This window comes from Phacochoerus africanus, chromosome 10 (assembly GCF_016906955.1).
Source record: "Phacochoerus africanus isolate WHEZ1 chromosome 10, ROS_Pafr_v1, whole genome shotgun sequence".
Taxonomy (NCBI): Eukaryota; Metazoa; Chordata; class Mammalia; order Artiodactyla; family Suidae; genus Phacochoerus; species Phacochoerus africanus.
The window spans coordinates 125100213-125127708 of NC_062553.1; the positions used below are offsets into that span (position 1 = coordinate 125100213).

At 38.0% G+C, this 27496-nt stretch overlaps 1 protein-coding gene across 8 annotated transcripts in view; it reads right to left on the reverse strand.

Annotated features, from left to right (window-relative positions):
- The window catches only part of PDLIM5 (PDZ and LIM domain 5), a 213389-nt gene that overhangs the window by 33323 nt on the left and 152570 nt on the right, over window positions 1-27496 (reverse strand). For 5 of the 8 annotated variants that reach the window (XM_047799383.1, XM_047799388.1, XM_047799387.1 and 2 more), the window contains one exon: window positions 13068-13255. In XM_047799383.1, coding sequence (XP_047655339.1) covers window positions 13068-13255 — 188 coding nt within the window. Of the gene's footprint in view, window positions 1-13067; window positions 13256-22257; window positions 22390-23111; window positions 23448-25524; window positions 25642-27496 lie in introns of those variants that run through there. The other 3 variants (XM_047799393.1, XM_047799389.1, XM_047799386.1) reach the window with 3 other exon arrangements.

Consider the following 27496-nt stretch of genomic DNA (forward strand, 5'->3'; position numbering starts at 1 on the left):
GTGGTGTAGGTTGTGTGATTCCGATCCCGTGTTGCTGTGGCTGTGGCATAGTCCAGCAGCTGTAGCTCTGATTTGACCCCTCTCCTGGGAATTGCTATATGCCACAAGTGTGGCTCTAAAGAGAAAAACAAAAAAAAAGAAAAAGATAAGGTAACAGCAGTAAATCTATGGATAGCTATAAAATATGTTTTAGAAATCCTATACTATTTCATCTCCTCAAGTCAGAAATAAGACTGATATCAAGAATACAAATATTCTCCCTCAAAAGAAAAAAGACAAATGTTTACAGCCTGGACACAACAAAGGGAAGTCATATGTGAGGTTTTATGGTATGAAAAACAACTGGCTCCACTTCAAGGGGGTAGTCCTGTTACAAACACTGAGGCTAATGCTGTCCTCATATAAATAACTGTGCTACATCAAAGTGACCCTCTGGCACTGTTGGGAGATGAAGGAGTGGAATTCAGCATCTCGGAGAATATGTTCACCAAAGTATGGGAGAAATTTTACACATACTAAACTGGGTAGCAGCGCTGGCAACACAGTCGCACAGTAGAGTGGGCAGCAAGGGATTTCTCCTCGGCCCGGTCCCCAACCGTCCCAAACAGATGGTGGCCACGAGAATCACAGAATCTGTGTGTTTCGTCTGTCAAGCTCATGTTGAAAGCATAAACAACAGTCTCTCCTCTTCGTAATCCAGGCATGAAATCATATCCAGTAGAAATAGAAAAGGTTTTCGTTGCACCAAGATCAAGGATCAGTGGAAAGTACATTCTAGAGAAGTTTGTGCAAATTTTATTAAGTGGAATCAAACTTTTTTAATTCAATGATTAAAAGCAACATTAGACAGATTAAACGACTGCCATCTCCCTCAGCAGTGGAGAATGCTGGTATGTGTGCCATAAAGAACGGCAACAGGTGTGCCTAAGGCTAAGCATCAAATATGTCCACAACTTCAGGAGGCTAGTTTCTTCCATGAGCAACCAGCCTTTCAACTCTTAAGAACCTAGATTAAACGGGATCTCCAGTGTCTTAATGAAAGTGAGAGTGGGGACTTGGATGAGGTTTTCTCTTCTTTTTGAATTTGCTGCACCAAACATCATCAAAATTCGGGATACAGAGACCTGCCTTTTTCTCCCTACTAACTGACTTTAGAAAACTTCCCTGTGGTCAGAGTTACAAGTAAAAGAAATCCAATCTGTACCTTGAAGATAAGGAGAGCTTAAAATATCCTTTTTTGGGGGGTCACCATTCAATTAAAAATCAACAAATTACTCATCGCATATAGAGTTTTCTAAATACTCTCAACAGCACTGTTCCAATTTCTAATTTTATAACGGGAAGACACGTCCATGCTCTAATTGTGGGTGCTCAATGTGCTTGATGATAAGGGGGAAAGGGAGAGAGAGAAGGAGAGAGGGAGAAATATGGATGGTGGGAAATAAAGGAACAGAAACCAAGAAGAAATCAGATAAAATATTTAAAAAAAAAATGCAAATCTGAAGTGTGATTCATGACTACAGGCATACTGAGGCGGATCACTGGTAAACTCATACAGACTCGGTAAGCTAAGAATTTAGTTAAAATATTAACTTTGTAGAATTTTGCTCATATTTGAATGAGAAAACCATAAGAACACATAGTAAAATTATTTATACTCACATTACATCTAGAGTGCTCGCATGTCTTATTTCCAAAGTAACATGAAACCCATTTTCCCACCCGCTTTCATCTATTTATATAAGTGAGAAAGCAACCTAGTCTCAGAAATAAAGAAGAAGGGTATCTCAGATTTGGGTGCTCATATAAATAGAGTTCTTTTAATGTAGGCAAAACAACTGAAGCGGAAAGGGGAGTAAAATTTAAGAAGATTCCCCCATGTCAAACAATATCAGACATGTCTCTACTGATCAATAGAAGTGATTGGAAAATTTCAAACCTGGAATACTCCTTACCTTTCTACCACGACTACTCATTCTCTAAGACACCATTCTCAATTAAAGTCATTAGATCTCCAAAATAAAGAAAAATTTATTATCACCATCCAAAGTTACATCTGAATTTCACATCTTTTATTTTATCAGAATTTTTGTTTGTTTGTCTGTTTCTTTTTTCAGCTGCACCTATGACATATGGAAGTTCCTGGGCCAGGGATTGAATCCAAGCTGCAGCGGTGACCTATGCCCCAGTGGCAGCCACACCAGATTCTTACATTTTGGGTCTTAGTTTCTTCATCTGTTAAACGGCAAAAATAGCAACTACCTCAAAGTCCGAGAGGGTTAAATAAGGTCGTATAAGTAAAGTGTTAGTGATGGTTCCCTGAATGTGTGAGAAATGCTTCATAATTATGACTATACACTGATACCGGACCTTTAACGTGGTTAAAAATAATAAAGTATCCACTCATTGAATATTGAGCACATTTAATATTTTAGACCTAGGAACTCCTCTGGTATGAAAGATATACCCAAGAATCAGATACCTGCCCCCAAAGAATTTATCTTTTTATAGGTAGTGTTCACAAGCAAATAGGGAATAGAATGCCTTAGGATTAGTACCCACAATCAAGTTTTCGTCAACCGTGCAGAATTATTAAGCATAGTTTTTCTTATTCCTGCGGTTCAAATCCAGGGTTGATACTTTTTTTTTTTTTTTTTTTTTACTGTAAATGGCTAGAGAGGAAATATTTTAGGTTTTGTGGGCCATATGGTTTCTGTTGCAACTACTCAACTCTGCCACTGGTGCACAAAAGGAGCCACAGACAACATGCAAATGAAGGAGCATGTCTGTGCTCCAATAAAACTTTATTTGCAAAGACAGATGGTGGGCCAGATGTCGCCAGGGCCATAGTTTGCCACCCTCTGGTTTCAACCATATGCATTAATTAATGAGAAGTAATAATTCTTTATGAAAAACACATATGAATAAATCCGGGCATCTTTTCTCGTAAAAGATGTAATAGTTTAATCTTGGGATGAGAGGAAAATGGGGAGAAAAAAATGTTTTCACAACAGTGCACTTGCATCAGCAATGGGAAGCTTCCAGTGTGGGAATAAATTCCAACAAAAAGACATTTAAAAGAAACAAAAGAGGGCAGTTAATGGCGACTACTTTAATTTTTTCCTATATGAGAGTCATAATTCTAAACAAAAATATATTTACTTCATAAGGATATAGAGTATATTTACATGTTTCACACCATGGTTTTGACAATGGACAGCTCCAGTCAAGACTTTACAGCAAGTGGACTGTTTAGTTTAATGATGTCAAAATGCAGGGGAGCAGATGGCAATAAAACATTATTAGAAGAGATGAAACATACGCAACTGGTAGCAGTTTACTTATTCATATCAAAATTTAAAAATGGAACCAATAAATCCATCCATCTTAGCTAAGCAAATCTAGTTATCTCGATTTATTATTGCAGCGTAAAGCCTACAATGAAATTTGGGATGGTTGTAGAAACAGTAATTTCCTTTCTCACCCCTATCTCCTTTGGATTTCAAATAAAATATAGAATTTATATCCACTTATAACTGAGATGCACATCATTCAGTCTTTGATCTAATCAGATCTCACAAACATATCCAAGTCTTCCTTGAAAAACAACAAGGAATACATTGGATCTCCCCAAAGCTCTGTCCGTAGTGAAGAAGCTTTTTTTTTTTTTTTTTTTAAATTGCTACAATGAAGAATACACCAGAGGCAGGGTATGATAAAGGGTCATGCTAACTAGAATCTTGGCTAAATTTTTAAAATGTAGTTCAGATGCAAAGAAAATGTTACTTGAAACAGACCTTAGTAGTTGCTAGTTACCTAGTTTATCTGCCCCATGCAAGGCAAGAATCCTTTTAGTTCTCCCTAAATATATCCACTGATGCTACCTCGTGATACAGAAAACTGCACTATTTCGTCAAAACAACTGGCTTCATATGACTATGGGACTCTGAATCATTCTTATGATATTTCTTAGGCTCTTACCTCATCAGGAAAATGACGCCCATTTACAATTTAAATGACATTCTCTTATTGTACATTCTGGAATAATAAAATACTTTTAAAAACCGAGAGAGTATTATAAAAACAGAATTATTACCACTAGTCGAGACCCACCATTTTACTGCTAAAGAGGACATGTGCTCCTTTCATGGCTACAGATTAGATTCTTAAGTCCCAAACAGCGGAATGGGGATGCTGAGCACTCCTCGAGACAGGACAAAACAGAGACTTAGGTTACCTAAATCTTCATTTTGAAAGTAAGTTTGCGTCCTTTTCTTTTATAAATGTGCATAATTATTTTTATTCAAGTACAGTTGATTTTTTTCCCCTTTCTTATTTGACTGAAATTTACTGTGTCACTAAAAGATCTTCAAATGATCCCAACTTTTCTATTTATAGCTACTTGCACTGTGCTGCTTCAAAACACAATTCCTATTTTAAAACAGAAAAAAAAAGAATGTATACCTATGTATGGCTGGGTCACTTTTGCTGTACAGCAGAAATGGACAGAACATTGTAAATCAAGTATAACAAAAAAATTAAAACATAAAAAATAAACCACACACACAAAAATAAAACAATTACCAATTTTTATAAATCTCATTGTCAATGATGAGCCCCTGGCTTTACTGCATATATTAAAATTGCTTCATAAACAAAAAAGTAATTCACTAATACAAAGCCTATAGACATCTGACAGGTACGCCCCACTTTTAGGAAGTTTGTTTTATGGCACTTCCGTTTTAGGGAAGAACTTCTAAGTCCTCATTTATGCTAAATTGAAAGAAATTCAATTTTCACTTTTGTGAAAAAAGGTAATCACTGCCTTGCGTTACATGATTTTGACACATAAAGGGTTGCATAGGAACCTCTGCTTTCCAAGAGCAGGAGAAACCTGACCTGATACATTTAAAGAGCAGATGCCCTAAGTGGAATAGAGGGAAATGCTTGCTCAATATGGAGTTCTCAGAGGTTAGGAATGTCTAACGGTAAATAAAATACTCCTAGTGTATCGAGTATGTCACCGTAATAGCTGCTAAATACCTTTACTATTCTCTGTAGAATGTCTGCCTCCATGGGACGCATTTAACAACAAAGTAAAAAGAAAAAAAAAATCCAATAATTTCTTGCCAACACTAGGGAACAGAAGAATAAAGATGGAGCTGTGCGTCATTAAAGCATGAAGGGGGCATTGGTCTAAAATGCTGTAAGAAGTGCTAATGAAAACAGAAAAAAAGGAAAAATTTCAGCACAGCCAGACTAACGCTAATGACTGGAAAGCAAAACATAACAAAGCCTTGTGTTTTCAATGGCCTGTGAAAGTGTCACACTGCTCTCTCTAGAAAGTGGTGACTAAAGCATTAGCTCGTGCTGTATAGCACGATGATTTTCCGAGGAAGAAATTCTACGTTATTTACTAAAAGCACATCATAATGTTAATACATTTAAGCATCATTACGAATGCTCTCAAAATCAACATAGTTTGAAAGTGGGAAAGAAGACAAAAGACCCTGTACTTAATGAAAAACAAACAAACAAACAAACAAACCTAAAAGCTCATTTATGGACTAAAAGCTTTCTGAACTATAAAACTAATAAGAACATAAATATTTCATTTTTGACCAATGGGGCTCTATAGAATTTGTCTTCTCTTGTCTTGGAAGAAACTCTTTTTCCACCTCCTCATGTTTAGTTCCATGATAAGAGTAGTAAAAGTGCTTCCTGCAAAGGCAAGCAAGGCAGTGAGGATCATGCCAAAGCCACCAGACGATATGTGCAACCATAAAGACTGGGAAAAGACTTCACCTTTAGAAAATGCTGGTCTGGGGACATCAATGCAATCACCTGAGACAATGCTGCAAAAACAGATTTGCTATGTTATAAAAGTAAGCTCCAACTTTCCCCTCAGTATACCCTCATATGTCTTAAAATTATATATATTTGGGTGCCATAGTCTAACTACACTTAGAACAAAGTACAGTTTCTTCAACTACAATCCTCTAGCAGGGTTCTACCTGGGGGATGCGTGAATACTGCATAAGGAATAAAGCTCCCGAAGGAGCACTGGTTATAACTTGCTTCCAGGTTCGGCTGGAATGTAAGTGCTTTGCATTCTCTTGCTGGTGGAATTCTCTGGGTTCCCCCTGCCAAAACCCAGGGTAATATTCAGTATCATCACCCCTACACTGGATTACCTACCAACGGCTCAGCAGTCTCCAGGACTCAGGTCTTAATCTCCACACTGAGGTCGTAATAATCTTGTAAACTCATTAACACTATAATGAGCTCTCGTAACAACGCAGAGCTGATTGTGTCCCTTTACAGCTTCCAAACCTTGTCATGGTTTCTATTCTGCCTCGATCCACACTCTTTTTACTTTCAAAGCCCTTTCTGACCAGCCCCCAGCCCCCACCCCCGTGAACCCGTCCGACTTTCTTTCTGGCCACAATATTGTCCTGAACGCACTGAACAGCAACGCAGGATCCGAGCTACATCTGCAACCTACACCACAGTTCACGGCAACCCGAGATCCTTAACCCACTGAAGCAAGGCCAGGGATCGAACTCACAACCTCATGGTTCCTAGTCAGATTCATTAACCACTGAGCCACGTCGGGAACTCCTATGCCCGTATGTATAGTTGTGGACTATAACTACATGTTGTAGGAATTTCAAGTCTCATAGGAGGAAAGAACGATCTCTGGAGAAGCCCTCAAATCAGATGAGGATATCCAAAATGAAAGAAACTAATCCAGCCACCCACCACGGACATATACTGAGAGCCTGTAAATGGTGCCAGCTATTGGTTAAGTGCCATAAAACAAAGATTAATAAGACTTGGTCCCTGTCCTTAAGGGGAGCTAAAAACAGTGATGACATACACACATGTCAAGAATCAGAATGAACGTGATGAAGGTAATAATAACAAAGCTGTCATCGAAATTTTGGAGGAACGTAGAGAAAGAACAGGCAACTATTCAGAGGGTTCAGAAAGGTCACAAAGGAGATGACATCTGGTCTTCAGGAGTGCAGAGTAATTCGGCAGGGCAGAGGGGTGGGAAAGGCATTTCAAACAAAAGGAGCCCCTTGCAAAGCACAGAGGTGTGCGCCTGGGGAATGGTGTGAACTCCTGAAGTTGAGGGCGACTGGATCGGGGGGGGGGGGGGGGGGGGGTACCCTGAGGAACGATATTACAGATTGAGTCTGGAGAAGAGGCCAGCATGGGCTGTGAGGGGACTGCAAGGCCGGTGAAGAAGCCACATATGCAATGTGTGGGCAGCAGAGACCCAAGATACTTTCTCCAGCAGGGAAGTCACATGAGAACCGTTCTATTGGATGGTAACAGTGTTATTCATGTTATCACTGAAGGGAATAAAGGGCCAAAAATTTAACCTTTCTTGAATCCCAAGCACTTCAATATATGTCACATCGTTTGAGCTTTCCAAGAAGGCTAGGGGACTTTTTAGCCCCTCATTCTAACAAGGAAATTGAAGGCTCAGAATTCTCCACCTCGGAGAGTTTCCATCCTAGCTCAGTGTAAACGAATCCGACTAGCATCCATGACGACGCAGGTTCAATACCTGGCCTCGCTCAGAGCTCAGAGGGTTAAGGATCTAGCATTGCTGTGGCTGCAGCTACAGCTCCAATTCAACCCCTGGCCTGGGAACCTCTATATGTCACATGCAGCCCCAAAAAGACAAAAAAAAAAGTTAAAGAAAAAAAAAGAATTCTCCACCTGGGAACATATCTGGCCTTCTAAAAGTCTTACCCCAGTGGGATTGGGATTGCTATTCTTCAAGCCACCTACAGGTGGCAAACTGGGGGATTCCATGAACAATAGGACTGATGTAGCAAAACTTACATTTTAATGAATTGGTCATTCTCATTTTGTATATAATTACACTAAAGTTAGAAAACTGCTGTGCTTTCAAATTAATGGCTCTTCATGATTTTAAGACTGAATTTGTGAAAAACATTTGGTTATGTTTGGTAAACTAATATTTAATATATATATATTTAATTATATATATAATATATATATTGCATCAAATGAACTAAACTTACCTAATCTGGTATCAATAACCTAAACAGAATCTAGGAAAAATATTATATAGCAAATTAGGTTACCTATATAAACACAGGAACATATTTCTAAACTTACACAATTAAATTTACAAGGGTTTTAAAAATATCTAACCATTTGTTATACACAAAATGAAGGTTTTGATCATTAAAAAACTGGTTAGACATACAAATATAGTGAATTAAAATATAAGTGTAGGGAGTTCCCGTCATGGCTCAGTGGAAACAAATCTGACTAGTATCCATAAGGACAAGGATTTGATCTCTGGCCTCGCTCAGTGGGTTAGGGATCTGGTGTTGCCATGAGCTGTGGTGTAGGTTGCAGATGCAGTTTGGATCTTGTGTTGCTGTGCCGGTGGTGTACAGCTACAGCTCCATTTGACCCCTAGCCTGGGAACCTCCATATGCCACAGGGTGGCCCTAAAAAGAGGAAAAAAAAATATATATATATATATACACACACACATATATGTATATATTTATGTGCCAAAAAGTACAAATTCTCAATTTTGAAAAATCACAAGAAGAATCTCCTCTTTTATCTTTTTTCTAGATCAAGTCAACATTGCCAAAGGGCTTCCTACATCTGAATCTTGGAAGTCCTACCAAAGACATGAGTCAAGCAGGAAGCTGTACTGCAAGCTTACATAAAACTCAGTCAAGAGTTCTCACTTCTTTTGTATTTGATACTTTCATGCAGACTATGAACTTTTGAACACTTTGCATCCTATACTATCTAGCTCTTTGTCAGTCACTGGCAAGCTTGCATATGTGTAAGGGTATATGTTAAAACTACATGGCTAAGAAAAAGGAAAAGGATCCAGTCTAAACATTTATGCTGTTCCATACACACCTAGTTCCATTAATCAACTGGTATGACATTACTGTGTTCTTGAAAGACTTCTGGGTAACACAGGCTAGATAACACAAGTGAAATGATCTAAGACTTAAAAGTCAGAACTTCAATGCAGGTAGGAGAAATCCACAACAGGTTCAGTATACACTAGGAGGGCTTAAAACTTCAAGTAGCCCTTTTGATGCAGTCTTTTTTTTTTTTCTTTTCAGTTATCATTTCAAAACTAAATTAGTCATCATCCAACAGGCAAAAGTGTGACTAAAATACTTAAACAAGAGATTTTCAAACTTTTTCTTAACTATAAAAACAATAAAAAATACACTGTACCTGCTGATCCAAAATATATGTTTGTATGTGTATATGCATATATACTGACATTTATAGAAACTAAAACCACATTTTCCTAACATGATTGCTACCTTTAATATGTTAAAATGCTTTACACGGTAAAATATTCTCCTCTTTTCTATTTCAATTTGTTTAATGAAAATACTGGCTATGAACCATTAAACTGCTTCATGATCAACTAAGCCGGCCATAGACAGCATTTTAGTGATTCTGATCCCTCTCTTTCCACCCAACTATAGGAATTACTTTAAAATGTCATCATTGGTAACAGGCACTTGTTGGTGACGGGGAGGTATCAAAAAAATCTCTTTTTCCTTCCTTTTTACCCACACTAGAGCACAGCTATGAATTATCAAGAGAAAGATGCCTGAAGTTCTCAATGTGAGAGAAGCAATGCCACCTGCTTCATGCTTTATTGGAGTCCACACTAGTGCAGCGACTTGCCTTTCTAGGTTCTGCATCCTCTGATTGGCACTGTCGTTTTCACGGGTGAGTTGTCAAGAATGTAAGAACCCATCATGTGACAGCTATCACCTTCTAAATCAAAAGGGCTTTTTCGTTTGCATTAGGAAGCCCTTGAAATATTTATCAAAGACTAAGAGTAGATTCTGAGGTGCTGTTTTGTTTTGCACTATTTTTGTGTGTGTGTGTGTGTGTAAACATGGTATAATGTTAGGTAGAGTAGAATAAAAGGATCTGAGTGGCTGGGAATTTTGTATTTATTTTACAATGTTTACAAAACAGCATTAAATAACTTTTATATAACCTAGACTCATTAAGTGCCGGTTTATAGCCCAAGATTCTTGTTCAAACACCCAATTCTTGCAGAGCAAGATAAATAGCAGGAGTTCTGCAAATATTTTCTGATTTGAGCTAAGCATCTTGACATAATTCAACTAAGACATCACAATGGCAAAACATATTTTCTTTTAATCCTAATTAGTGCTTTATAATGTTATATAATGTATAATTTTCTATGCTGTTATAGGTTTTCTCAAATTAAATTCAGTTATACTTTCTGTAAAAAGATTAATATTTTATACACTAACCACGTAAATCATGATTAGTTATTTGCCTGCTTTATTAAATTAGACTGAGAGAAAAGGACTCTTTCGCCCTCTTGTGGTAATTTTGAGGTAGTGTATTCTCCTGTGTATTGGAATTTTTTCTTTTTACTCTAATAGGAGAGTGGGATTTTTGACCATAGTTTCTGAGTTTCCAGAAGCAGTACATTTACTTTCTGCCCTTCAAAGTACATATACATTGTACCCTCCCTTAAGTTTCTACCTCAGAAATTTAATCTTCTCCTCGCTCTGTTAGAAAACATTGTTTCCTTCTAATTAATTACTATAGCAAATTTTTTTTATGAAAGTTGCTTTCTGTATTCTAATAACAGACAAAATAATTACAGCAATTCTCCATTGTCACGGATAAGCTTTAAGTAAATGGAAATAATGAAAAGTGTGGGGGGCTGAATCATCAGCATTTTTTTCCAAGAGAATTGCTCTTGTGAAGTATAGACATTTCAGAAGCTAATGACATTAGTCTAAATATTTTAAGCTTTTGAAAGTAATAAAAGTCTTTTATTTTTTGTCCAAAAATATAAGCTAATAATTTTTTATGCATCAGTCTCTTAAATTATATAGAAAACAAAATATGGAATTACAAGGTTACAATAATACTAGCTTTTGGACTAATAATGAAAGTCTTTTCTTTAAAATAGCCCTGATCATTAAGCAATGGCCTTTCCTCTTTCTCCCACAACACAAAAATTTTAGCTTCTTTGCAAAATTAATAACGGTAGTTCAAAACTATACAAAAATGACCCTATGAAATAAATTTTAACTACATAAATAATTAGTAACTTTTGAAAGATAAATTATAACAAAGTTAGCGTTAATATAGTCAAACACTATGGAAACTACAAAACAAAGATGGATTCCTAATTAAATGAACTAAAAAAATCCACTCTTTCCATTTTTATAACTGTAAAAAATAATCCTAAAAATTTTTTTTTTTTCTTTTTAGGGCTACACTCTTATGACATGGAAGTTCCCAGGCTAGGGGTTGCATCAGAGCTACAGCTGACGGCCTACGTCACAGCCACAGCAAGGCAGGATCTGAGCCACGTCTGTGACCCACATCACAGCTCAAGGCAACGCCGCCAGATCCTGAGCCCACTGAGCGAGGCCAGGGGTCGAACCTTTACCCTCATGGATACTAGTTGGATTCATTTCTGCTGTGCCACAAGGGGAACTCCTAAAGAATATTCCTAAATAATATTAATAAATGATCTATTTTTAAAGTCCTCATATTGTTCAAAGAAGCCCCTTGTATAGTATTCAGTCAATTCTCATCCCAAAATTGCAGAGGAAAGACTAGAATTACAAAACTGCCTTCTTTGCAGAGGAACCAGCACTTTCAAGAGCAAGACAAGAAGGCATGTCTCAGTAAATGAAGATGCTTTAGGGAGACCACAGCACAGATTACACACTGCAAGTAGCAGGAGATGAGATTGAAAAGCCAATAGGGGTCAGAGTGGAAAAGGTCTTAATGATAAGTGAAGGAAGGGGAAACAGCACAGCGGGTGCAGGAGGAGAGCGACACGAGCAAATGAGAGTTTTGAAAAGATCCCTTGCTGTATGGAGGACAGAATGATGGGGTAAAAAGGAGACGGGGCTATCAGTTAGGAGTTGTTTGCAAAGACAAGGGACTGAACCAAGGCAACGACTGTGATCACAAAGCGGAGAAGAGAAATTTGAGAAACAGTAAGATGTGGAATCACCAGGTATGAGTTACCGGGAGGACCTGAGGACACACTGTGGAGGTGGGGGTCTCAAGCTTACAGTCTAGCTTTGGACTCTACCATCCCCAGGGATGAGTGATAATGTTTTTGGACACGCTGCATTTGAGGTGCCACGTGGAAACAGCACGCAACTCAACAAGTTTGAGGTTACAGAATTCAGGGGAGAGTGGATTGTAAAGCCACTGTAAATTATCAGTGGCTGGGTAGAAAAAGGAATCTGGATAACAGATCATCCAGGGAGAGTGCAAAGCATGAGAAGAGATGGAGGCTGAGGGTGGGGTCAGCAATACTAAACGGTCCCATCCTCCTGCTGAGAGAGGTGCCATCATAATCGTGACCTTGATTCGCGCTGGGAGAAACATTTAGTTTCGTTCCACTTTGCAGATCAAAAAACTGAGGGTCAAGGTTAAGTGACTTTATTTAACGCTATTTATCTGTAGAAGGGAATGAAAACTCAGATTTCCAGACTGAGCCCAAGTTGTTCCATCCTACCACTCAACGTTTTCTTTCTAGTACAGCCTGTGTGTTCTTCCTCTGCTTCTGCTGGTAAATCTTCAGTGGACAACAAGTAAGAGAGACCCTTTCTGCAACAACTGATGGCAACAGATGCTTCTTGCTGTTGTTGTTGTTTTGTATATACAATCAAAACCAAAATGCTGTACTTCCACCCCTGACCTTCCAACAAAATAGTTCGTTAGTAAGACCCCAAATTTACACCCCATGCTTCCTGAGTAATCTGGGAAGCCAGGAAATGCCCAATTCTATAATTATGAGTAGCGAGTGGCAATTTTATCAAAGACACACAGAGAATGTTTGAGACACTTCAGAGAGAAAAGTAGCTGGAACGACTTTTCGCAGTCCTTCGTAAATCCTGGTTGAGCATGGGTTTCACCAGTGAATTCTACCACATATCCCAGAACACTTTTTCATAACGACACTTGAGAAACGCAAAAGGCAAGAGGTTTCTTTGGTGTACCTGCTTGGTTGGGCCGTTGCCAGCTTGGTGACTTAATCCCGCTGGGGGACCCTCCTGGCTTGAAGGCAGCAGCTGTGGTGAGTCCCGCTACCCCGGGTCTGGCAAAGGCTGGGCTTCCTGGTCTCTCGGCTGTGCTCTGAGCTCCCACTGCTGATGGAGCTGATGGCTGGGAAGCCTCTTGGGTGCTGCTGGAGGGAAAATAAGGAGACGTTTTTTGGTGACGTGGTGGCAATCTAACTTAGCAATGAGTCGCTCTTTTCTCTGTTTAGTAAATCTCCAAGGAAAACAAAAATATTAATTAAACCAAAAATTAATTAGTAATCTTTAAAAAAGAAAAATTCTAATACCATCACCAAGGGGCAGTTTCTCTTTAAAAGAGTTAAAAAAAAAAAAAAAAGGAGTCAGATTGCATCTGTTCAATACTTTGGAAATTCTCTTTAAAGGGTCTACCATGAGAAATTAGACACTGAAAAACTGGTACAGTCAATCCTCTTAAAAGAGAAGCTCAACATTTCAGAAGAGGTTTCTAGATTAAAATAATTAATTACTGGAGAATCCCTAATAATCTCTATGAAATGGCACAGGTATTGCTTTCCTCTTTCCCACATTCTTCTGGTATTTTATGAACCAAGTTTCTCTGACATCACACCAGTCACGCTTTTTCACACACATACTCATTCAATAAATACATAAGCATCTACTAATGCCGGACCTTGTGTTACACGGTGGTAACCAAGAGACGGCATCATAGCCTAATACAACAGCCAGTGCCCTGTGCTCACAATACAGGAGAACAAGAAACTAGTTGCCATTGTCCTCTCTAAATCAGAGTTATTTGCCTAATAAGAGGTCTTATCTGTGCTGGTTCCAGTGGTTCAGAAGATCATAAGCCTTTTATTATCCTGGTCATTTTTTTTTTTTTTTGGCCGCACCTGCAGCACGTGGAAGTTCCCTAGCCAGGGCTCGAACCCATGCCAGAGCAATGACCTGAGCCACTGGAGTGACAACACCAGATACTTAACCAGCTATGCTACCAGGGAACTCCAAATGTTTTATTTATTTATTTTTTGGTTGTGCCCCCAGCATGTGGAAGATCCTGGGCTAGGGATGGAATTCATGCTACAGCAGCAACCCAAGCCAATGCTGTGACAATGGCAGATCCTTAACCGACTGGGCCACAAGCTAACTTCCCCAGTCATTTGTTATTGGAATGATGCAACATGACAGCAGTTTCTCTAAGTGCAGCATAATAATAACAACAACAGCAGTGACAACAATAACACATCCCACTGACTTTTCAAAAGAAATTGAGGTACTTGTTGCTAAATGATTCCATGCATAGAAACTCAGTTCTTTCAACAGCTAAAATCAATAGCTGGAGGAATAGGTCATAAAGATAGGATACTATTTTAATGACTTCAGTAAAATAAATTATGCTATAATTTACTATTTATTATATACTGTAAATTATAAAGTATAGGTTGAGCTTGCTTAATTATATTGTATAGGCTGAGATTATTCCAATGAAAATTTGAATGCAATCATGCCCACTCTGCAATGAAATGACCAAGAATAATTTCCCCAAAGCCTCTTGAACCCCGGTCAAGACCTAACCGAGCAGGGCTGAGGCTGCCTATCCTTGGGAAGGCCTGCTGCAAGGCTGCCCTTTGGCATTTTTGGAAGCTGGTTGGTTAAACAGTTTGCTACAGTCATATAAAAGTCTCTCTAAAAAAGAAAGCGTGGCTCATTGCACCTAAACGATATAAACAATGTGGCTTGTGATAAACACCTGCTTTCCTTCTGAGAGTCAGGAGTTTTGGAATGAAGGAGGCACCGCACAGCTCACCTACATAATGAGCCTGAATTAAACCTGTCTTAGATAACTAGTTTCTACAGAGCTTCTCAGGTAGGCGACACTTTGCACATCTTAACTTACTGGTGTCAGGATCTATACATTTTGTGTGACTTCCCTGGAAGGCGACTTTGGGAAACCTGAGCCTCCTTTCTCCTGGACTTGGTCTCATGCACCTTTCCCCTTGCTGATTTTGTTGTGTATTTTTTTCACAGTAATAACTGAGTCATGAGCACTGTGATAGACTGAGTTCTGTCCTCTAGCGAGTCATCAAACCTGGGGGTGTTCTGGGCACCTCTTAACACTAAATAGTTTGGAAAAATCATCCTGGACCTATTTTAATTTTCTTGAAATGTTGTTCCTTCAAATTCAAGTCTAGTGGAGCCATCACCTACCTTCGTTCATCATTTCTAATTGGTTTAATGAAAAACTAAAACCTGTTTGATGTTAAAACATACTATACAATGAAAAAAATCAAGTACTTTAATAATCTTTATCATAAATAAAAAAAGCAAAAGATTGTTTAATGGCAGAGCTGAACGCAACAAACAATAAAGATGACACAATAAATAATATTAATGGGAACAGAGTTTAAGATTTACTTTTAAAAGATTTGTGACAAACAGATAATTTTACTTCTCTAAGCCTGTTACCTACCTTTTAAATGGGGATAATACTTTTCTCATAACAGTTTCAGAGACATAAACAAGAAAATCACGTACAAAGTGATTAGTATACTTTAGGACACAGAATAAAAGCTTAATATATGAGAAGGGTAATTAATTTATTCAAATAATAAAAACTTATTTTCAATATTTTTACACGCTGCAAATCCTTTTTGAAAGTAATACAGAAGTACAGATCATTTTAATTCTAGGAATTACTCATGAGGATTGGAAAAAAAAAATCCATATGGTCACAAATTGAGAAGAAAACTTATGACCAAGCAATGCTAAAAATTACAGATGAAAAAAATATATAATCTGAAAATAATAAAACCCAAATCATCATTTAACATTTAATAACCTGAATCTAAAAAATGATACAAATGAACTTATTTACAAAAGAGAAACAGACTCACAGACATAGAAAAAAAATCATATGGTTATCAAAGGGGAAAAGAAAGGGGTAAACTAGAAATTTGGGATTAATATATGCACACTACTATATATAAAACAGGTAAATAAAGACCAACTGTATAGAACAGGGAATTATATTCCATATTATGTAATAGCCTATAATGTAAAAGAATCTGAAAAAAATATATATCTGTGTGTGTGTGTGAATAATTTTGCTGTATACTTGAAACACGGTAAAACAACTATATTTCATTTTTAAAAAATACTATCTTTATTCCAAGGCTATTGTTAGGAGGGGATGAAATACAATGAGATAGGAATTCCCTGGTGGCTAAGCAGGTTAAGGACCTGGCTTTGTCATTGCCGTGGTGCAGGTTCAATCCCTGGCCCAGGAAATTTGGCATGCTGCAGGTGTGGCCCCCCCAAAAACAGAAAAGAAATACAATGAAATACTACAGGTAACACACGTAAAGGACTGAGTACAGTGTTGAGCACAGGGTATACGCTGGAGAAACACTATATAGTACCTAACTCAGACATCCAGAGATTAGCACATGTACTAAGTAAACACCCTTCATCTGTACTAATAATTCTGCTTCTGAATACAGTTCATAGAGAGCTCTGATCCAGGATTTTGAGACCAGATACAATCTTGCTTCCTCAAGTCAATTTTAAATAACACAATATTTCTTAAAATTCCCATGGACTATGTCTCATAAGCAAAAAGAATTTTCATTTTTTATTGTATCTTTTGAACAGAGTCTTGTATATAGTCTCTCCACAAAGGCCTAAGATGTTTAAATCTTAAATGATACTCTTCAGATACAAAGACTGTGCAGTAGATTATAAAGAACTTATAAAAACCTAAGCTATAAGCAAGAAAGGCCTTCCACTTATTTTTATTTTCAGGACTGATCAGAAGAGTTAAATAATATCTTGGGAAATAGATCTCTATTGACTTAAAGTCTTTAAGGCAGCAACAAGAGAAGATAAAGTTTTATCTAGACAATCACAAATTGGAATATATGATGCCTAGATCTGTAAAAATCCAGTATCCCTTTTTTCCTATTTTTAACTATTAGCTATTACTTAAAGAAAATAATAAAATTAGGTATCAGGTATTAAAGAATCAAAAATTAATAAAGTCATTGGCTAAATAATTTCATATTTGGGGAAAATGTTATCAGTAATCTCTAAGAGGAGTTCCATACAGCCTAGTTGTTAAGAACTCTGCCTTGTCACTGCTGAAGTTGGGGTTACTACTATGGATTGGGTTTGATCCCTGGCCCAGGGACTTTCACATGCCATATGCACAGCCAAAAAAAAAAAAATCACTAATTTATTAATATACTATGTCAAGAATACTTAAATTAGATGGGCACCTTATTTATGAAATCTTGACTCATATGCATTTTTTCTAAATTTAAACTTTTTAAGGTATACCTAAATTCTAAACAAAAACTAAAATGCTTTCTAAAAGATTTGAAAGCAGAGCCAATCCGTAAATATCAGTGGCTACTACCACAGAAGCTGAGAATCAAATACAGTCATTTTTGCTAGTCTGCCAAATAAACTAGTACTGACAAGAAATGCTAATATGACTTCCATCTCAAGAAGAGCAAAGATACTGATGCATATTTCAAAAACTGAAAATGGAGAAAAACATCCTGAGGGAGCAAAGGTTTCTTTTTAAGACTGAGCTAATGAGACAAAAGAAAAAGGAAGAAACGTTAATGTCCAGTGTCAGCAACCTGATTCCTCTTGAGTTTACACTCTTTCTCCATATTTCTTTCACTATGACAACAAATACATTTTCAGCTGCAGACTGGGAATAGCTGGAAATGTCAACTCTATTTTCAAAGGAAAATCTCTGTTCAAAGAATAACTGGAGGTAACTTTTATTCTAATTACATGTTTAAAAAAATTTTAAAGCCAAGTGTACATGACATGCTTATCAATATTTATTTATTTATTTTTGTCTTTTTTGCCATGTCTAGGGCTGCTTCTGCGGCATATGGAGGTTCCCAGGCTAGGGGTCTAATCGGAGCCGTAGCCACTGGCCTACGCCAGAGCCACAGCAACACGGGATCCGAGCTGCATCTGCAACTTACACCACAGCTCATGGCAACGCCGGATTCTTAACCCACTGAGTGAGGCCAGGGATTGAACCCACAACCTCATGGTTCCTAGTTGGATTTGTTAACCACTGGGCCACGATGGGTGTTTAGGTAGACTTACCAAAATTTATATACTAATACACAGATTCTGAAATGGGAGGAGAGGGATACTTCTGGAAGGTCATAATTACAATCAACTTTTAATTTTAACAGAATTCTTCTGTCAGAACTCTCTAAAAGGACTTAGACCTATAAAACAGTCATCAATCTCCTTCTTTCCAGAATTCTGTTTACAAGAAAATTTTTGTATGTTCTTAAGCAAAACTCCTTAACTTAGATTTTCTGTATCAAAATTCAACATGCTAAATATACTATAATGGAAAGATACAAGTCTGGCATTACACCACACTTTATTATTATTTTTGTCTTTTTGTCTTTTAGGGCTGCACCAATGGCATATGGAGGTTCCCAGGCTAGGAGTCAAAACGGAGCTCCTATGCCCGAATGATAGCAATGCAGGATATGAGCTGCTTCTGCGACCTACACCACAGCAACACCAGATCCTTAACCCGTTGAGTAAGGCCAGGGATCGAACCGTGTCCTCGTGGATGCTAGTCGGGTTTGCTAACCACTGAGCCACAACGGGAACTCCCACACTTTATTACAATTTTAAAGATTACTGTCATACAAAAGTAAAAATTAGAGAGAAAATACCTCTGACATTATCCCAACTGCTCTTTTTGGTACTCTTCTCACTGAGGTCAAAAAGACTCCTCCTGAAACCCTGAATTCCTGCGTTGCAGAATGCCGACTAGCTTACCTTGTAGGGAACCATTTTCCTTCCCCTAGAATCAAAAGCTATTTAGTTTGTGCCCACTGCTGTTAATAAAAAGTAACAAAAATGACTATTAACACTTGCTCTAGAAGTGGGTCCATGGATAAATATTCCATCAGTGCATAACTGCAGGCATACCTTTGGTTTTTTTTAAACGAAAGGTTTATTTAAATAATAAGATGCCTGACTTGAAGGAAAAACTATCCAGGATTCATTTCTTTTAGAGTAACTTCCCCTGCTTAAAGATAAACTGCCTTATACGTAACAATTACTTATAAAAAGTTATAAAAGTGTCCTCAGGTTTACAATGAAAAATGAAAACCATTAAAATTCTCCAATCAAACGAGGTATGCAAGGATTTTTGTGGTGTTCTTTTCCTATTAAAACAGCGAGAACAAAGTAACTTACTGGAATATAAAGCTAGAAGCTGAATGAACACAGCACTAATGGAGAAAGGGGATATTTTCTCAGAGCCAGTATTTTTCTCCACCCCATCACCATTTTTTTTTGTTTTAACTTAATTTCATTTATTTCTTTATTTTTAAAGAAAATGTAAGAATTTTTAAATGATTTTTTTTTTTTGCACGTATACAAACATCCATTCTTTTTCAGATTCTTTTCCCATGTAGATTATCACAGAATATTGGGTAGAGTTCCCTGTGGACCAGTCGTTCCATACACTACAGTTTGTATATGCCAACCCCACACTCCCAGTCTGTCCCTCCCTATCTCCATTCGATGCCAATCAAAACATACCACAGGCCATTTAGCTAAACACACAAACAAAAAGCTTGAGGGGCTTTTCTGCAGAGAGGATTTGGAGCATTCCATCAGGTTCTCAAAAGGAACCTTTATCCCAAGTATAGTCCATAACCTGTCTTTGTACAGACGTAGCCCTGCCAATGTAGTAATTTTGCTCATTTAAGAGTCACAATTCCACAAATATAAACTAATTTCAGGTGTTATCTTTTTCATAGAGCAAAATATACAATGATGTCTTATCCCCCCGTTTAAACACCTTCCTTAAAACTTATCCAGAATTACACAGGCACACCTTGTTTCTCATTTTATTGCTCTTTACGTAACTGTGCTTTGCACGTATTGCCTCATTTTTACAAATTGAAGGTTTGTGGCAACCCTGCATCCAGCAAGTCTATTGGCACCACTTCACCAAAAGGATGTGCTGCTTATTTTGTGTGTCTGTGTCATAGTGTGGTAATTCTCACAATATTTCAAACCTTTTCATTATTATTAATTTGTTATTGTCCTCTGTGATCAGTGATCTTTGACGTGACTACTGCAAAAACATTATGACTTGCTGAAGGCTACGATGATGATTGTTAGCTTTTTTTTTTTTTTTTTTTTGTCTTTTTAGGGTCGCACCAACAGCATGTGGAAGTTCCTAGGCTAGGGGTCGGATCGGAGCAACAGCTGCCGGCCTACACCAGAGCCACAGCAACTCAGGATCTGAGCCGCAGCTGTGACCTACACTACAGCTCGTGGCAACGCCAGATCCTTAACCCACTGAATGAGGCCAGGGATTGAACCCACATCCTCATGGATACTGGTTGGATTCGTTTCTGCTGAGCCACGACGGGTACTCCAATGGTTAACATTTTAAAGCAATTAAGTATTTTTTTAAATTAAGGTATATATGTTAATTTTTTTAAACATACACTATTGCACACATAACAAAATACAGTGTAAACATAGCTTTTATATGCACCAGGAAACCAAAAAATGTGTGACTCATTTTATTGTATTATTTCCTTTGTCACACTGGTTTAGAACTAAACTCTAACATCTCTGAAGTATGCTAGTAATTAAGAGTTCAGGAGCATCCATAAAAGTTGGTAGGACACAAATACATGATCCGGAGGCAGTATGTGTCATATCGGGCTTTTACTAATTATAATCATAGTTGTACATGTTGCCATTAATTTTATGTTCTGTCAGAAAAAAACTAGTCTTTCATTAAGATTATACCTTTAGTAAACACTTGGGATATTTTTATTTTTATATTATACTAATAATTTTGAGCACAATTGTTAAGTCTTAGGAGAAAAATTCATTTTTGCATTTCAGTATTTCCCAGATACAGTGAAAATTAAGTTGTTGGCCTAAGTAAAACCTTCTCTCTAAGAACTATAAGGTAGTAGCCAATCGGAATTAACAAAAGCCAGAGATGGTACGGAGAAGAGAACCCTTCTACACTGGGAAGGTAGAAGGATGGCAGGAATTAAATTGGTACAACCACTATGGAGAACAGTATTTATTTATTCTTAAATTTGGAAGTACCGTATGATCCAGCAATCCCACTCCTGGGCCTATGTTTGGACAAAACTTTCATTCAAAAGATACGTGAGCCCCTGTGTTCACTGCGGCACTCTTCACAATAGCCAAGACATGGAAACAACCTAAATGTCCCTGACAGATGAATGGATTGAGAAGATATGGTACATATACACAAGGGAAAACTACTCAGCCGTAAAAAAGAACAAAATAACGCCATTTGCAACAACATGGATGCGACTAGAGATTATCATACTAAGTGAAGTAAGTCTGAAGGTGAAAGACAGATACTGTATGATATCACTTATATGTGGAATCTAAAGTATGGCACAAATGAACCTACCTACAAAACAGAAACAGACTCACAGACATAGAGAATAGACTTGTGGTGGTCAAGGGGGAGGGGGGAGGGAGTGGGATGAGGGAGTTTGGGGTTAACAGATACAAACTATTACATTTATAATGGATAAGCAATGAGGTCCAGCACAGGGAGCTATATCCAATCTCCCGGGATAGATCGTGATGGAAAATAATATATATATATAAATAACTGGGTCACTTCACTGTACAGCAGGAATTGGCACAACATTGTAAATCAACTATACTTTAATAAAAAAAGATAGCTGCCAATCAAAACCAATTGTTATCTTTTTCATTTTCTTCAAAAGGTATAACGGTATGTCTTACTAAACATTTAACTCTTCTCGTATAGCTACATCCATGCAATAAAAAAAGGTTCTACTGTCAATTAAATACCTACCCAAGTACTCATAATTTCATACCAAACATCAAGTGTGCTAATAAAAGATGTCACAAAATATTAAAAGGCAAGTTAATAATTATAAAAAAACATGCTTGTGCATTATCATTGCATTGAGATTAGTGAATTTAAAACTGATCAGACATCAGCTTGAGGATTTCTCACCTGGGCTGTGTTACTATGGTGGTTCAGTGTTAGAGAAAGCAGAACCTTTCACAGCAAACCACCCCTTCTGACAGCTGCTCCCCCCAGTACCTGGTTTTCTTAACACGGACAGAGCCAGTTGATTTCCTCGAGGGCTGGAGATACGAAAAAGCTAAAGGCTTGGAAACAGGGCTGATGCAAAGTGCATCCAGGAGTGAGCGATATTGTTCAGGACTGGAGAGCCTGGTGGGCATTTAGAAAGAGTTTTAAGTGGAAAAATCACACTACCAGTAGCAGAAAGTATGCAGTTTTTACTTTAATGATTTGAAACGTTTCCAGAGAGAGAGAGAGAGAAATAGAGATGGAGACAGAGACAGACAAAACAAAGTAACAGAAAGAGGATGAAGAGTCTACTACTCATTAATACAGAATTGGTTAAACTTGCACAAAATTGACCAAGGTAATCCTTTGCAGTTAGAGCTCTGAAAACTACTAGAAATTACATAAAAACAAAACCCCACCACAACAAAAAGGTTTGATTCTTTGTATGGGAGGAAAGGGTGTTAGAAGAGGCTTTAGATCACCTTCAAACAGAATCAGTTTGTGGGCGAAGATGAAACCAACACACACTTACAATACCTACTTACACCCGATACTGTTCCAGATATAAAAATTGAAAATGAGAAAAACCCACAAGTCAGTAGGCACACAACATGCAACAATCCACGCAACTGAGAGGTATCTCAGATGAAGGGTGGTAATGCAAAGAGATAAAAGCGTGCTTTGAGGAAAAGTCAGTAATAAACATTGCGGGGATGTGTCCACAAGCTAGATGAAATGTCCCCAACACAGTTAAGGGCTCATACTAGGGCTGTTTCAAACGGGTATGTTTTCTCAGACGTGATCTGTAAGACAGTGAGAAGCGCTGGGTTGACATCAGACTCACAATGGACATGTAGCTCTACCTGGTTTTTGTCGCAAGAACAGCAGACACAGTAGCGGCTGCACTGCTCAGAACTGCAGCACTATATCTAGTGGGAGAAGACAAGGTCGACAAGGTTCGAGAACCTTCCAAAGAACTTGTCGCCACATTTCTGGTGGAGCTGCTTTCATTGATCGGTGGAGGAAGAAAAACAGAGGACAGGCACAAAAAGGAAGGTGAGAACAGGTAGCATAATAAAGCTAAGAGAGCAACCATGCAATATCAATACTTTATAAAGGTGTGACAGGTCACGAGGGTAAAAGGAGCTCGAGTCAGGTATTTACTGCGGCTGTGCTTCTGCTCAGATTAAAATCTGATATATAATCCTCCGTAAAACTGATTTTCTGAACATGTATTTAAGTTCACTGTCTCTAATCTCATTTAAAAGGAAATCAGTATCATATAACAACACACATTTGAAGACGGATTTGTCAACAACCAAGGAGAAAATAAATCCAAGTGTGAAGGGTGAATTTCCATAAGCCGAGAAAGAAGGAAACTTATGTCACTTTTTTCCAAAAAGTCTCTCTATGAACAGTTTTTCCTTAGAGATGATATACACCCAGAGCCTGACATTTTAATGAGACTTGTGTTTTCCAGAGAAGCAGGTATAACCAGCTGCCTGTGCAGAGGCAGCAATTCATATTAATATGGAAAAGAAATAACTTTAAAATATTGAGAGTAAAGCTACTTGGGGAGGAGGGCAAGCACCTTTGTAAAATAAACTGTAGTTCCAGTGATATGACCAAAACATCACCTTCTCTGCTGATGCTTTGGGTTTTTTTTGTTTGTTTGTTTGTTTGTTTTTTTGGCTTTTTAGGGCTGTACCTGTGGCGTATGGAAGTTGCCAGGCTAGGGGTCAAATCAGAGCTGCAGCTGGCAGCCTATGCAACTCAGGATCTGAGCCATTATCTGTAATCTCTATTACAGCTCACTGCAACGCCGAATCCTTAAGAATCCTTAACCCACTGAATGAGGTCAGGGATCGAACCTGCAACCTCATGGATACCAGTCGGGTTTATTGCCGCTGAGCCACCATGGGAACTCCAGTTAGTTTTTTAAAGATTCAAAAAATGCTGGTATGAAATTCCATCTTCAGAATTCTTATTACTTAGGAATTTGTTTCTTCTGGTCTTTTAGAAAAGGTCAAACACACCTGGTCAGAAATTAACATTCCACCATTAGGAATGTAATTACTTTGAAAGTTGGTTTTCAAATTGGAATCAAGACTTTCTTTTTCGTTACATAAAAAGAAAGTCTAAAATGCACAGGGTGAAACCTGCGTCTGGCGTCTTCATTGGCGAGTGTAAGTTCTTAATGAATATCCTCTCTCTCCTGTGATCGCTTTTCCCAAAATGCGGTGACAAGGGCCACCTCCAACACGGAGCAATCATGTACCAAACTCAGTCCGAGCTAATGAGAGCTCGACGTCTCAACTGTGAGGAATAACACAGGTCTCTCTTCTCCCTTTCAGAAGAACTTGATAATCCAGCGTTCCTAATTCCACTCGCTATAATTTTACAGACCCTTAGAAGACAAATTTTAAAGACAGTGGCAAGGCATTATATATATGGATACAAACACACACAACTGTTTAAGTGTAATTTTTTTGGTAAGTCTATAATTTAATTGAACTACATGACTATGTTTTAACAACTGTTATGAACGGTGAAAAAAGAGAAGGGGAGCTGAGAAAGAGCAATGAGAGATGCTATCAGTGGCAGCGCAGGGAAATATGAGTGTCATGCAAAGTAAAAGAATAAAGTTACCAAGTGATTCAACTTTGAGTGTCTTAATTACTCCGCATCTTTAAGGCAATGGCTACTCTTTGAGGGAAACAGCAACTAACAAGAAACTTAAGTCTATAAAGAGTCAGCTAAAAAATAACAAAACAAATAAATCACCTAAATCATCTTTCTCCTGTAAGAAGAAAAGGAAACTGTGATGAATTTCTTTCATCACATTACATCACAAGTAATAACATAAAAGAACCGAGTATCGCGGAGTCCACAAAATCTTATAGGAAGAGTTAACCTGAATACCTTTAGAACACGTCTATCCTCTCCATCACTCCTTTTTTCGGAGGTGACTGCTCTGACTCAGTAAGGTCGACCCGGGAGAAACTCAAGAAAGCTGACTCTCCACGTCACAGCGAATAAATAAAAGGCACAGATTTCCTGACTCTAAGTTAGAACTTAAGATCTAAACAAAAATGAGAACTATGAAAGTGGTGTAAAGCAGTGTTCCAGGGCCAAGTGCCAAGCATTCTTGTCTATTGTTAGTGATGTCAGTTCTGCAACCTATGATCACTTTTTCCTTTTTAGTCAAACAGCGTCAGTACTTAATTTCACCACCAGCATTAACGTTTAGACATACCAAGAGAAAAAAGACTCTACCTAGAATATGTAGTTACTTTAGAAAGTGTGGCTACTTGGCTACCAAGATATAAAACCTGAGAAACTGCAGGTGGGTGAGGTCCACTCTTGGGGAGGTCTTCCAGGGAACTGTCAAACCTGAGTTTTTAAGTAAAATAAACAAGGCAGAGAAAATATTAATGAAAAGTATAGACATGTATCATATACACTACCCAAAAGTACATTGGTTCCATTCTGGAATACTGCTAGTTTTTTTTGTTTTTGTTTTTTTTTCCTTCAAACTTCATACCTGCACGAGGTTAAAACCAACACCAACACCCTCCCACCACTAAACACAAGCTGTTTCCGCCCCCCCAATTTTTTTTTTTTTAACATGTCAACTTCCAAGGGATAAAAGATTGTGCTTACAAGGGAAGAAAAGTGGATGGGAATTTCCACCACTGACTATGTATTTTGCATACTTTAGGGAAACTTCAGCTCCGAGAAGTTTACCAAGTTGCCCAGTATCACATACCCAGTAAGGGTCAGATGGAATATGAAGCAAGTCTGTCTGTCCTACTGGGACTAACGATGCTTTCCAGCATCTTGTGGGGGCTGAACAGTGCACTATACCAAAGCAATGCAGAATTTCCTTTCGAGTCAGGATATTGTATTTGCAGATCTGTAATTATACGGATGTTGTTTATCTTGATGTAAACAAAGTGTTTTAACCAGTCACACAGCAAATGTTCGCATGCAGCTGTGTTTGAATGTTTTTCACTTTGTTCTTCTGATGTTGCTACCATTTTTTCTTTTGAATGCTAGAAGTAAATTTTATAACTATTACCAAGTTAAAAAAAGATGAAAAATTCAGTGTGAGGTTTGAAAGAAGAAAGCAACCACATGTAACATTTTGGGAAGAAAATTAATAGGAAAAATACAAAATTACCCTTAGTTTTGAAAAAGGCTGAGGATAAAAAATAGAATGGGCCAGTCATGGTATACTGATTTTCAAATAGAAAACGTAACACTAAGATTAGAGAAACAGAAAAGAAGAGATCATATTCCTATATATATATTTTTTTTTTATTTAGCATTGGTCATACGTTTACCAGAGGGTTGCAAAAAATGTAGACAACTTATGAAAACTGTCAAGGTAGAAAGAAAACATCAACTAAGAGGTAGAGTGAAAAGAACTTGAAAGAATAACAAATGGCTGTGCTATAACAGGGGTCAGCAAATCATGGCTCTCAGGTCAAATTCAGCCTGCCTCTTACCGTTTTGTGTGGCCTGAGAACTAGGAATGGTTTTCATATTTTTATTTATTTATTTATTTTAATGAAAAGAAGGAGGCGTTCTCACTGTGGCACAACGGGATCTGTGGCAACTCTGGAGTGCTGGGACACAGGTTCGATCCCTGGTCCAGCACAGTAGGTTAGGGATCCAGCGTTGCTCCAGCTGCAGCTCAGATCTAATCCCTGGCCCCTGGGAACTCCCTATGCTACAGGGTGGCCAATAAGAAAAATAAGTCAATAAAAGGAAGGAAGGAAGGGAGAAAGAAAGGACAGAAGGAAGGGAGAGAGGGAGGGAGGGAGGAAGAGAGGGAAGAAGAAAAAGGAAGGGAATTTCACAACACATAAAAACTACATGAAATTCAAATGTCAACACCCATGGGTTTTATAGAACAGGTCTGTTCCTATACATCTGTCTATGGCCACTTCCATAAAACATGGAGAGTTGAGTAGCTGCAACAGACTGTATGACCCACAAAATCTAGTATATTTACTCTGGCTTTTTACAGAGAAGGCTTGCTGACCCCTGTCATGGAGAATGATAGCTCCACACAGCCACCAGAGGAACTCTGAAAAACGCAGATCTGATCCTGTCTGGTGTTTACATACTGCAGCGCTGCTCTAAGCACAGCAGCGACCCCGGGCTCCCTGCTCGCCAGCCTCTCTCACAGAGCCTTCTCTCTGCTGGCCTTGCTCCAGTCCAACTGGTCTTTGATCTCTTT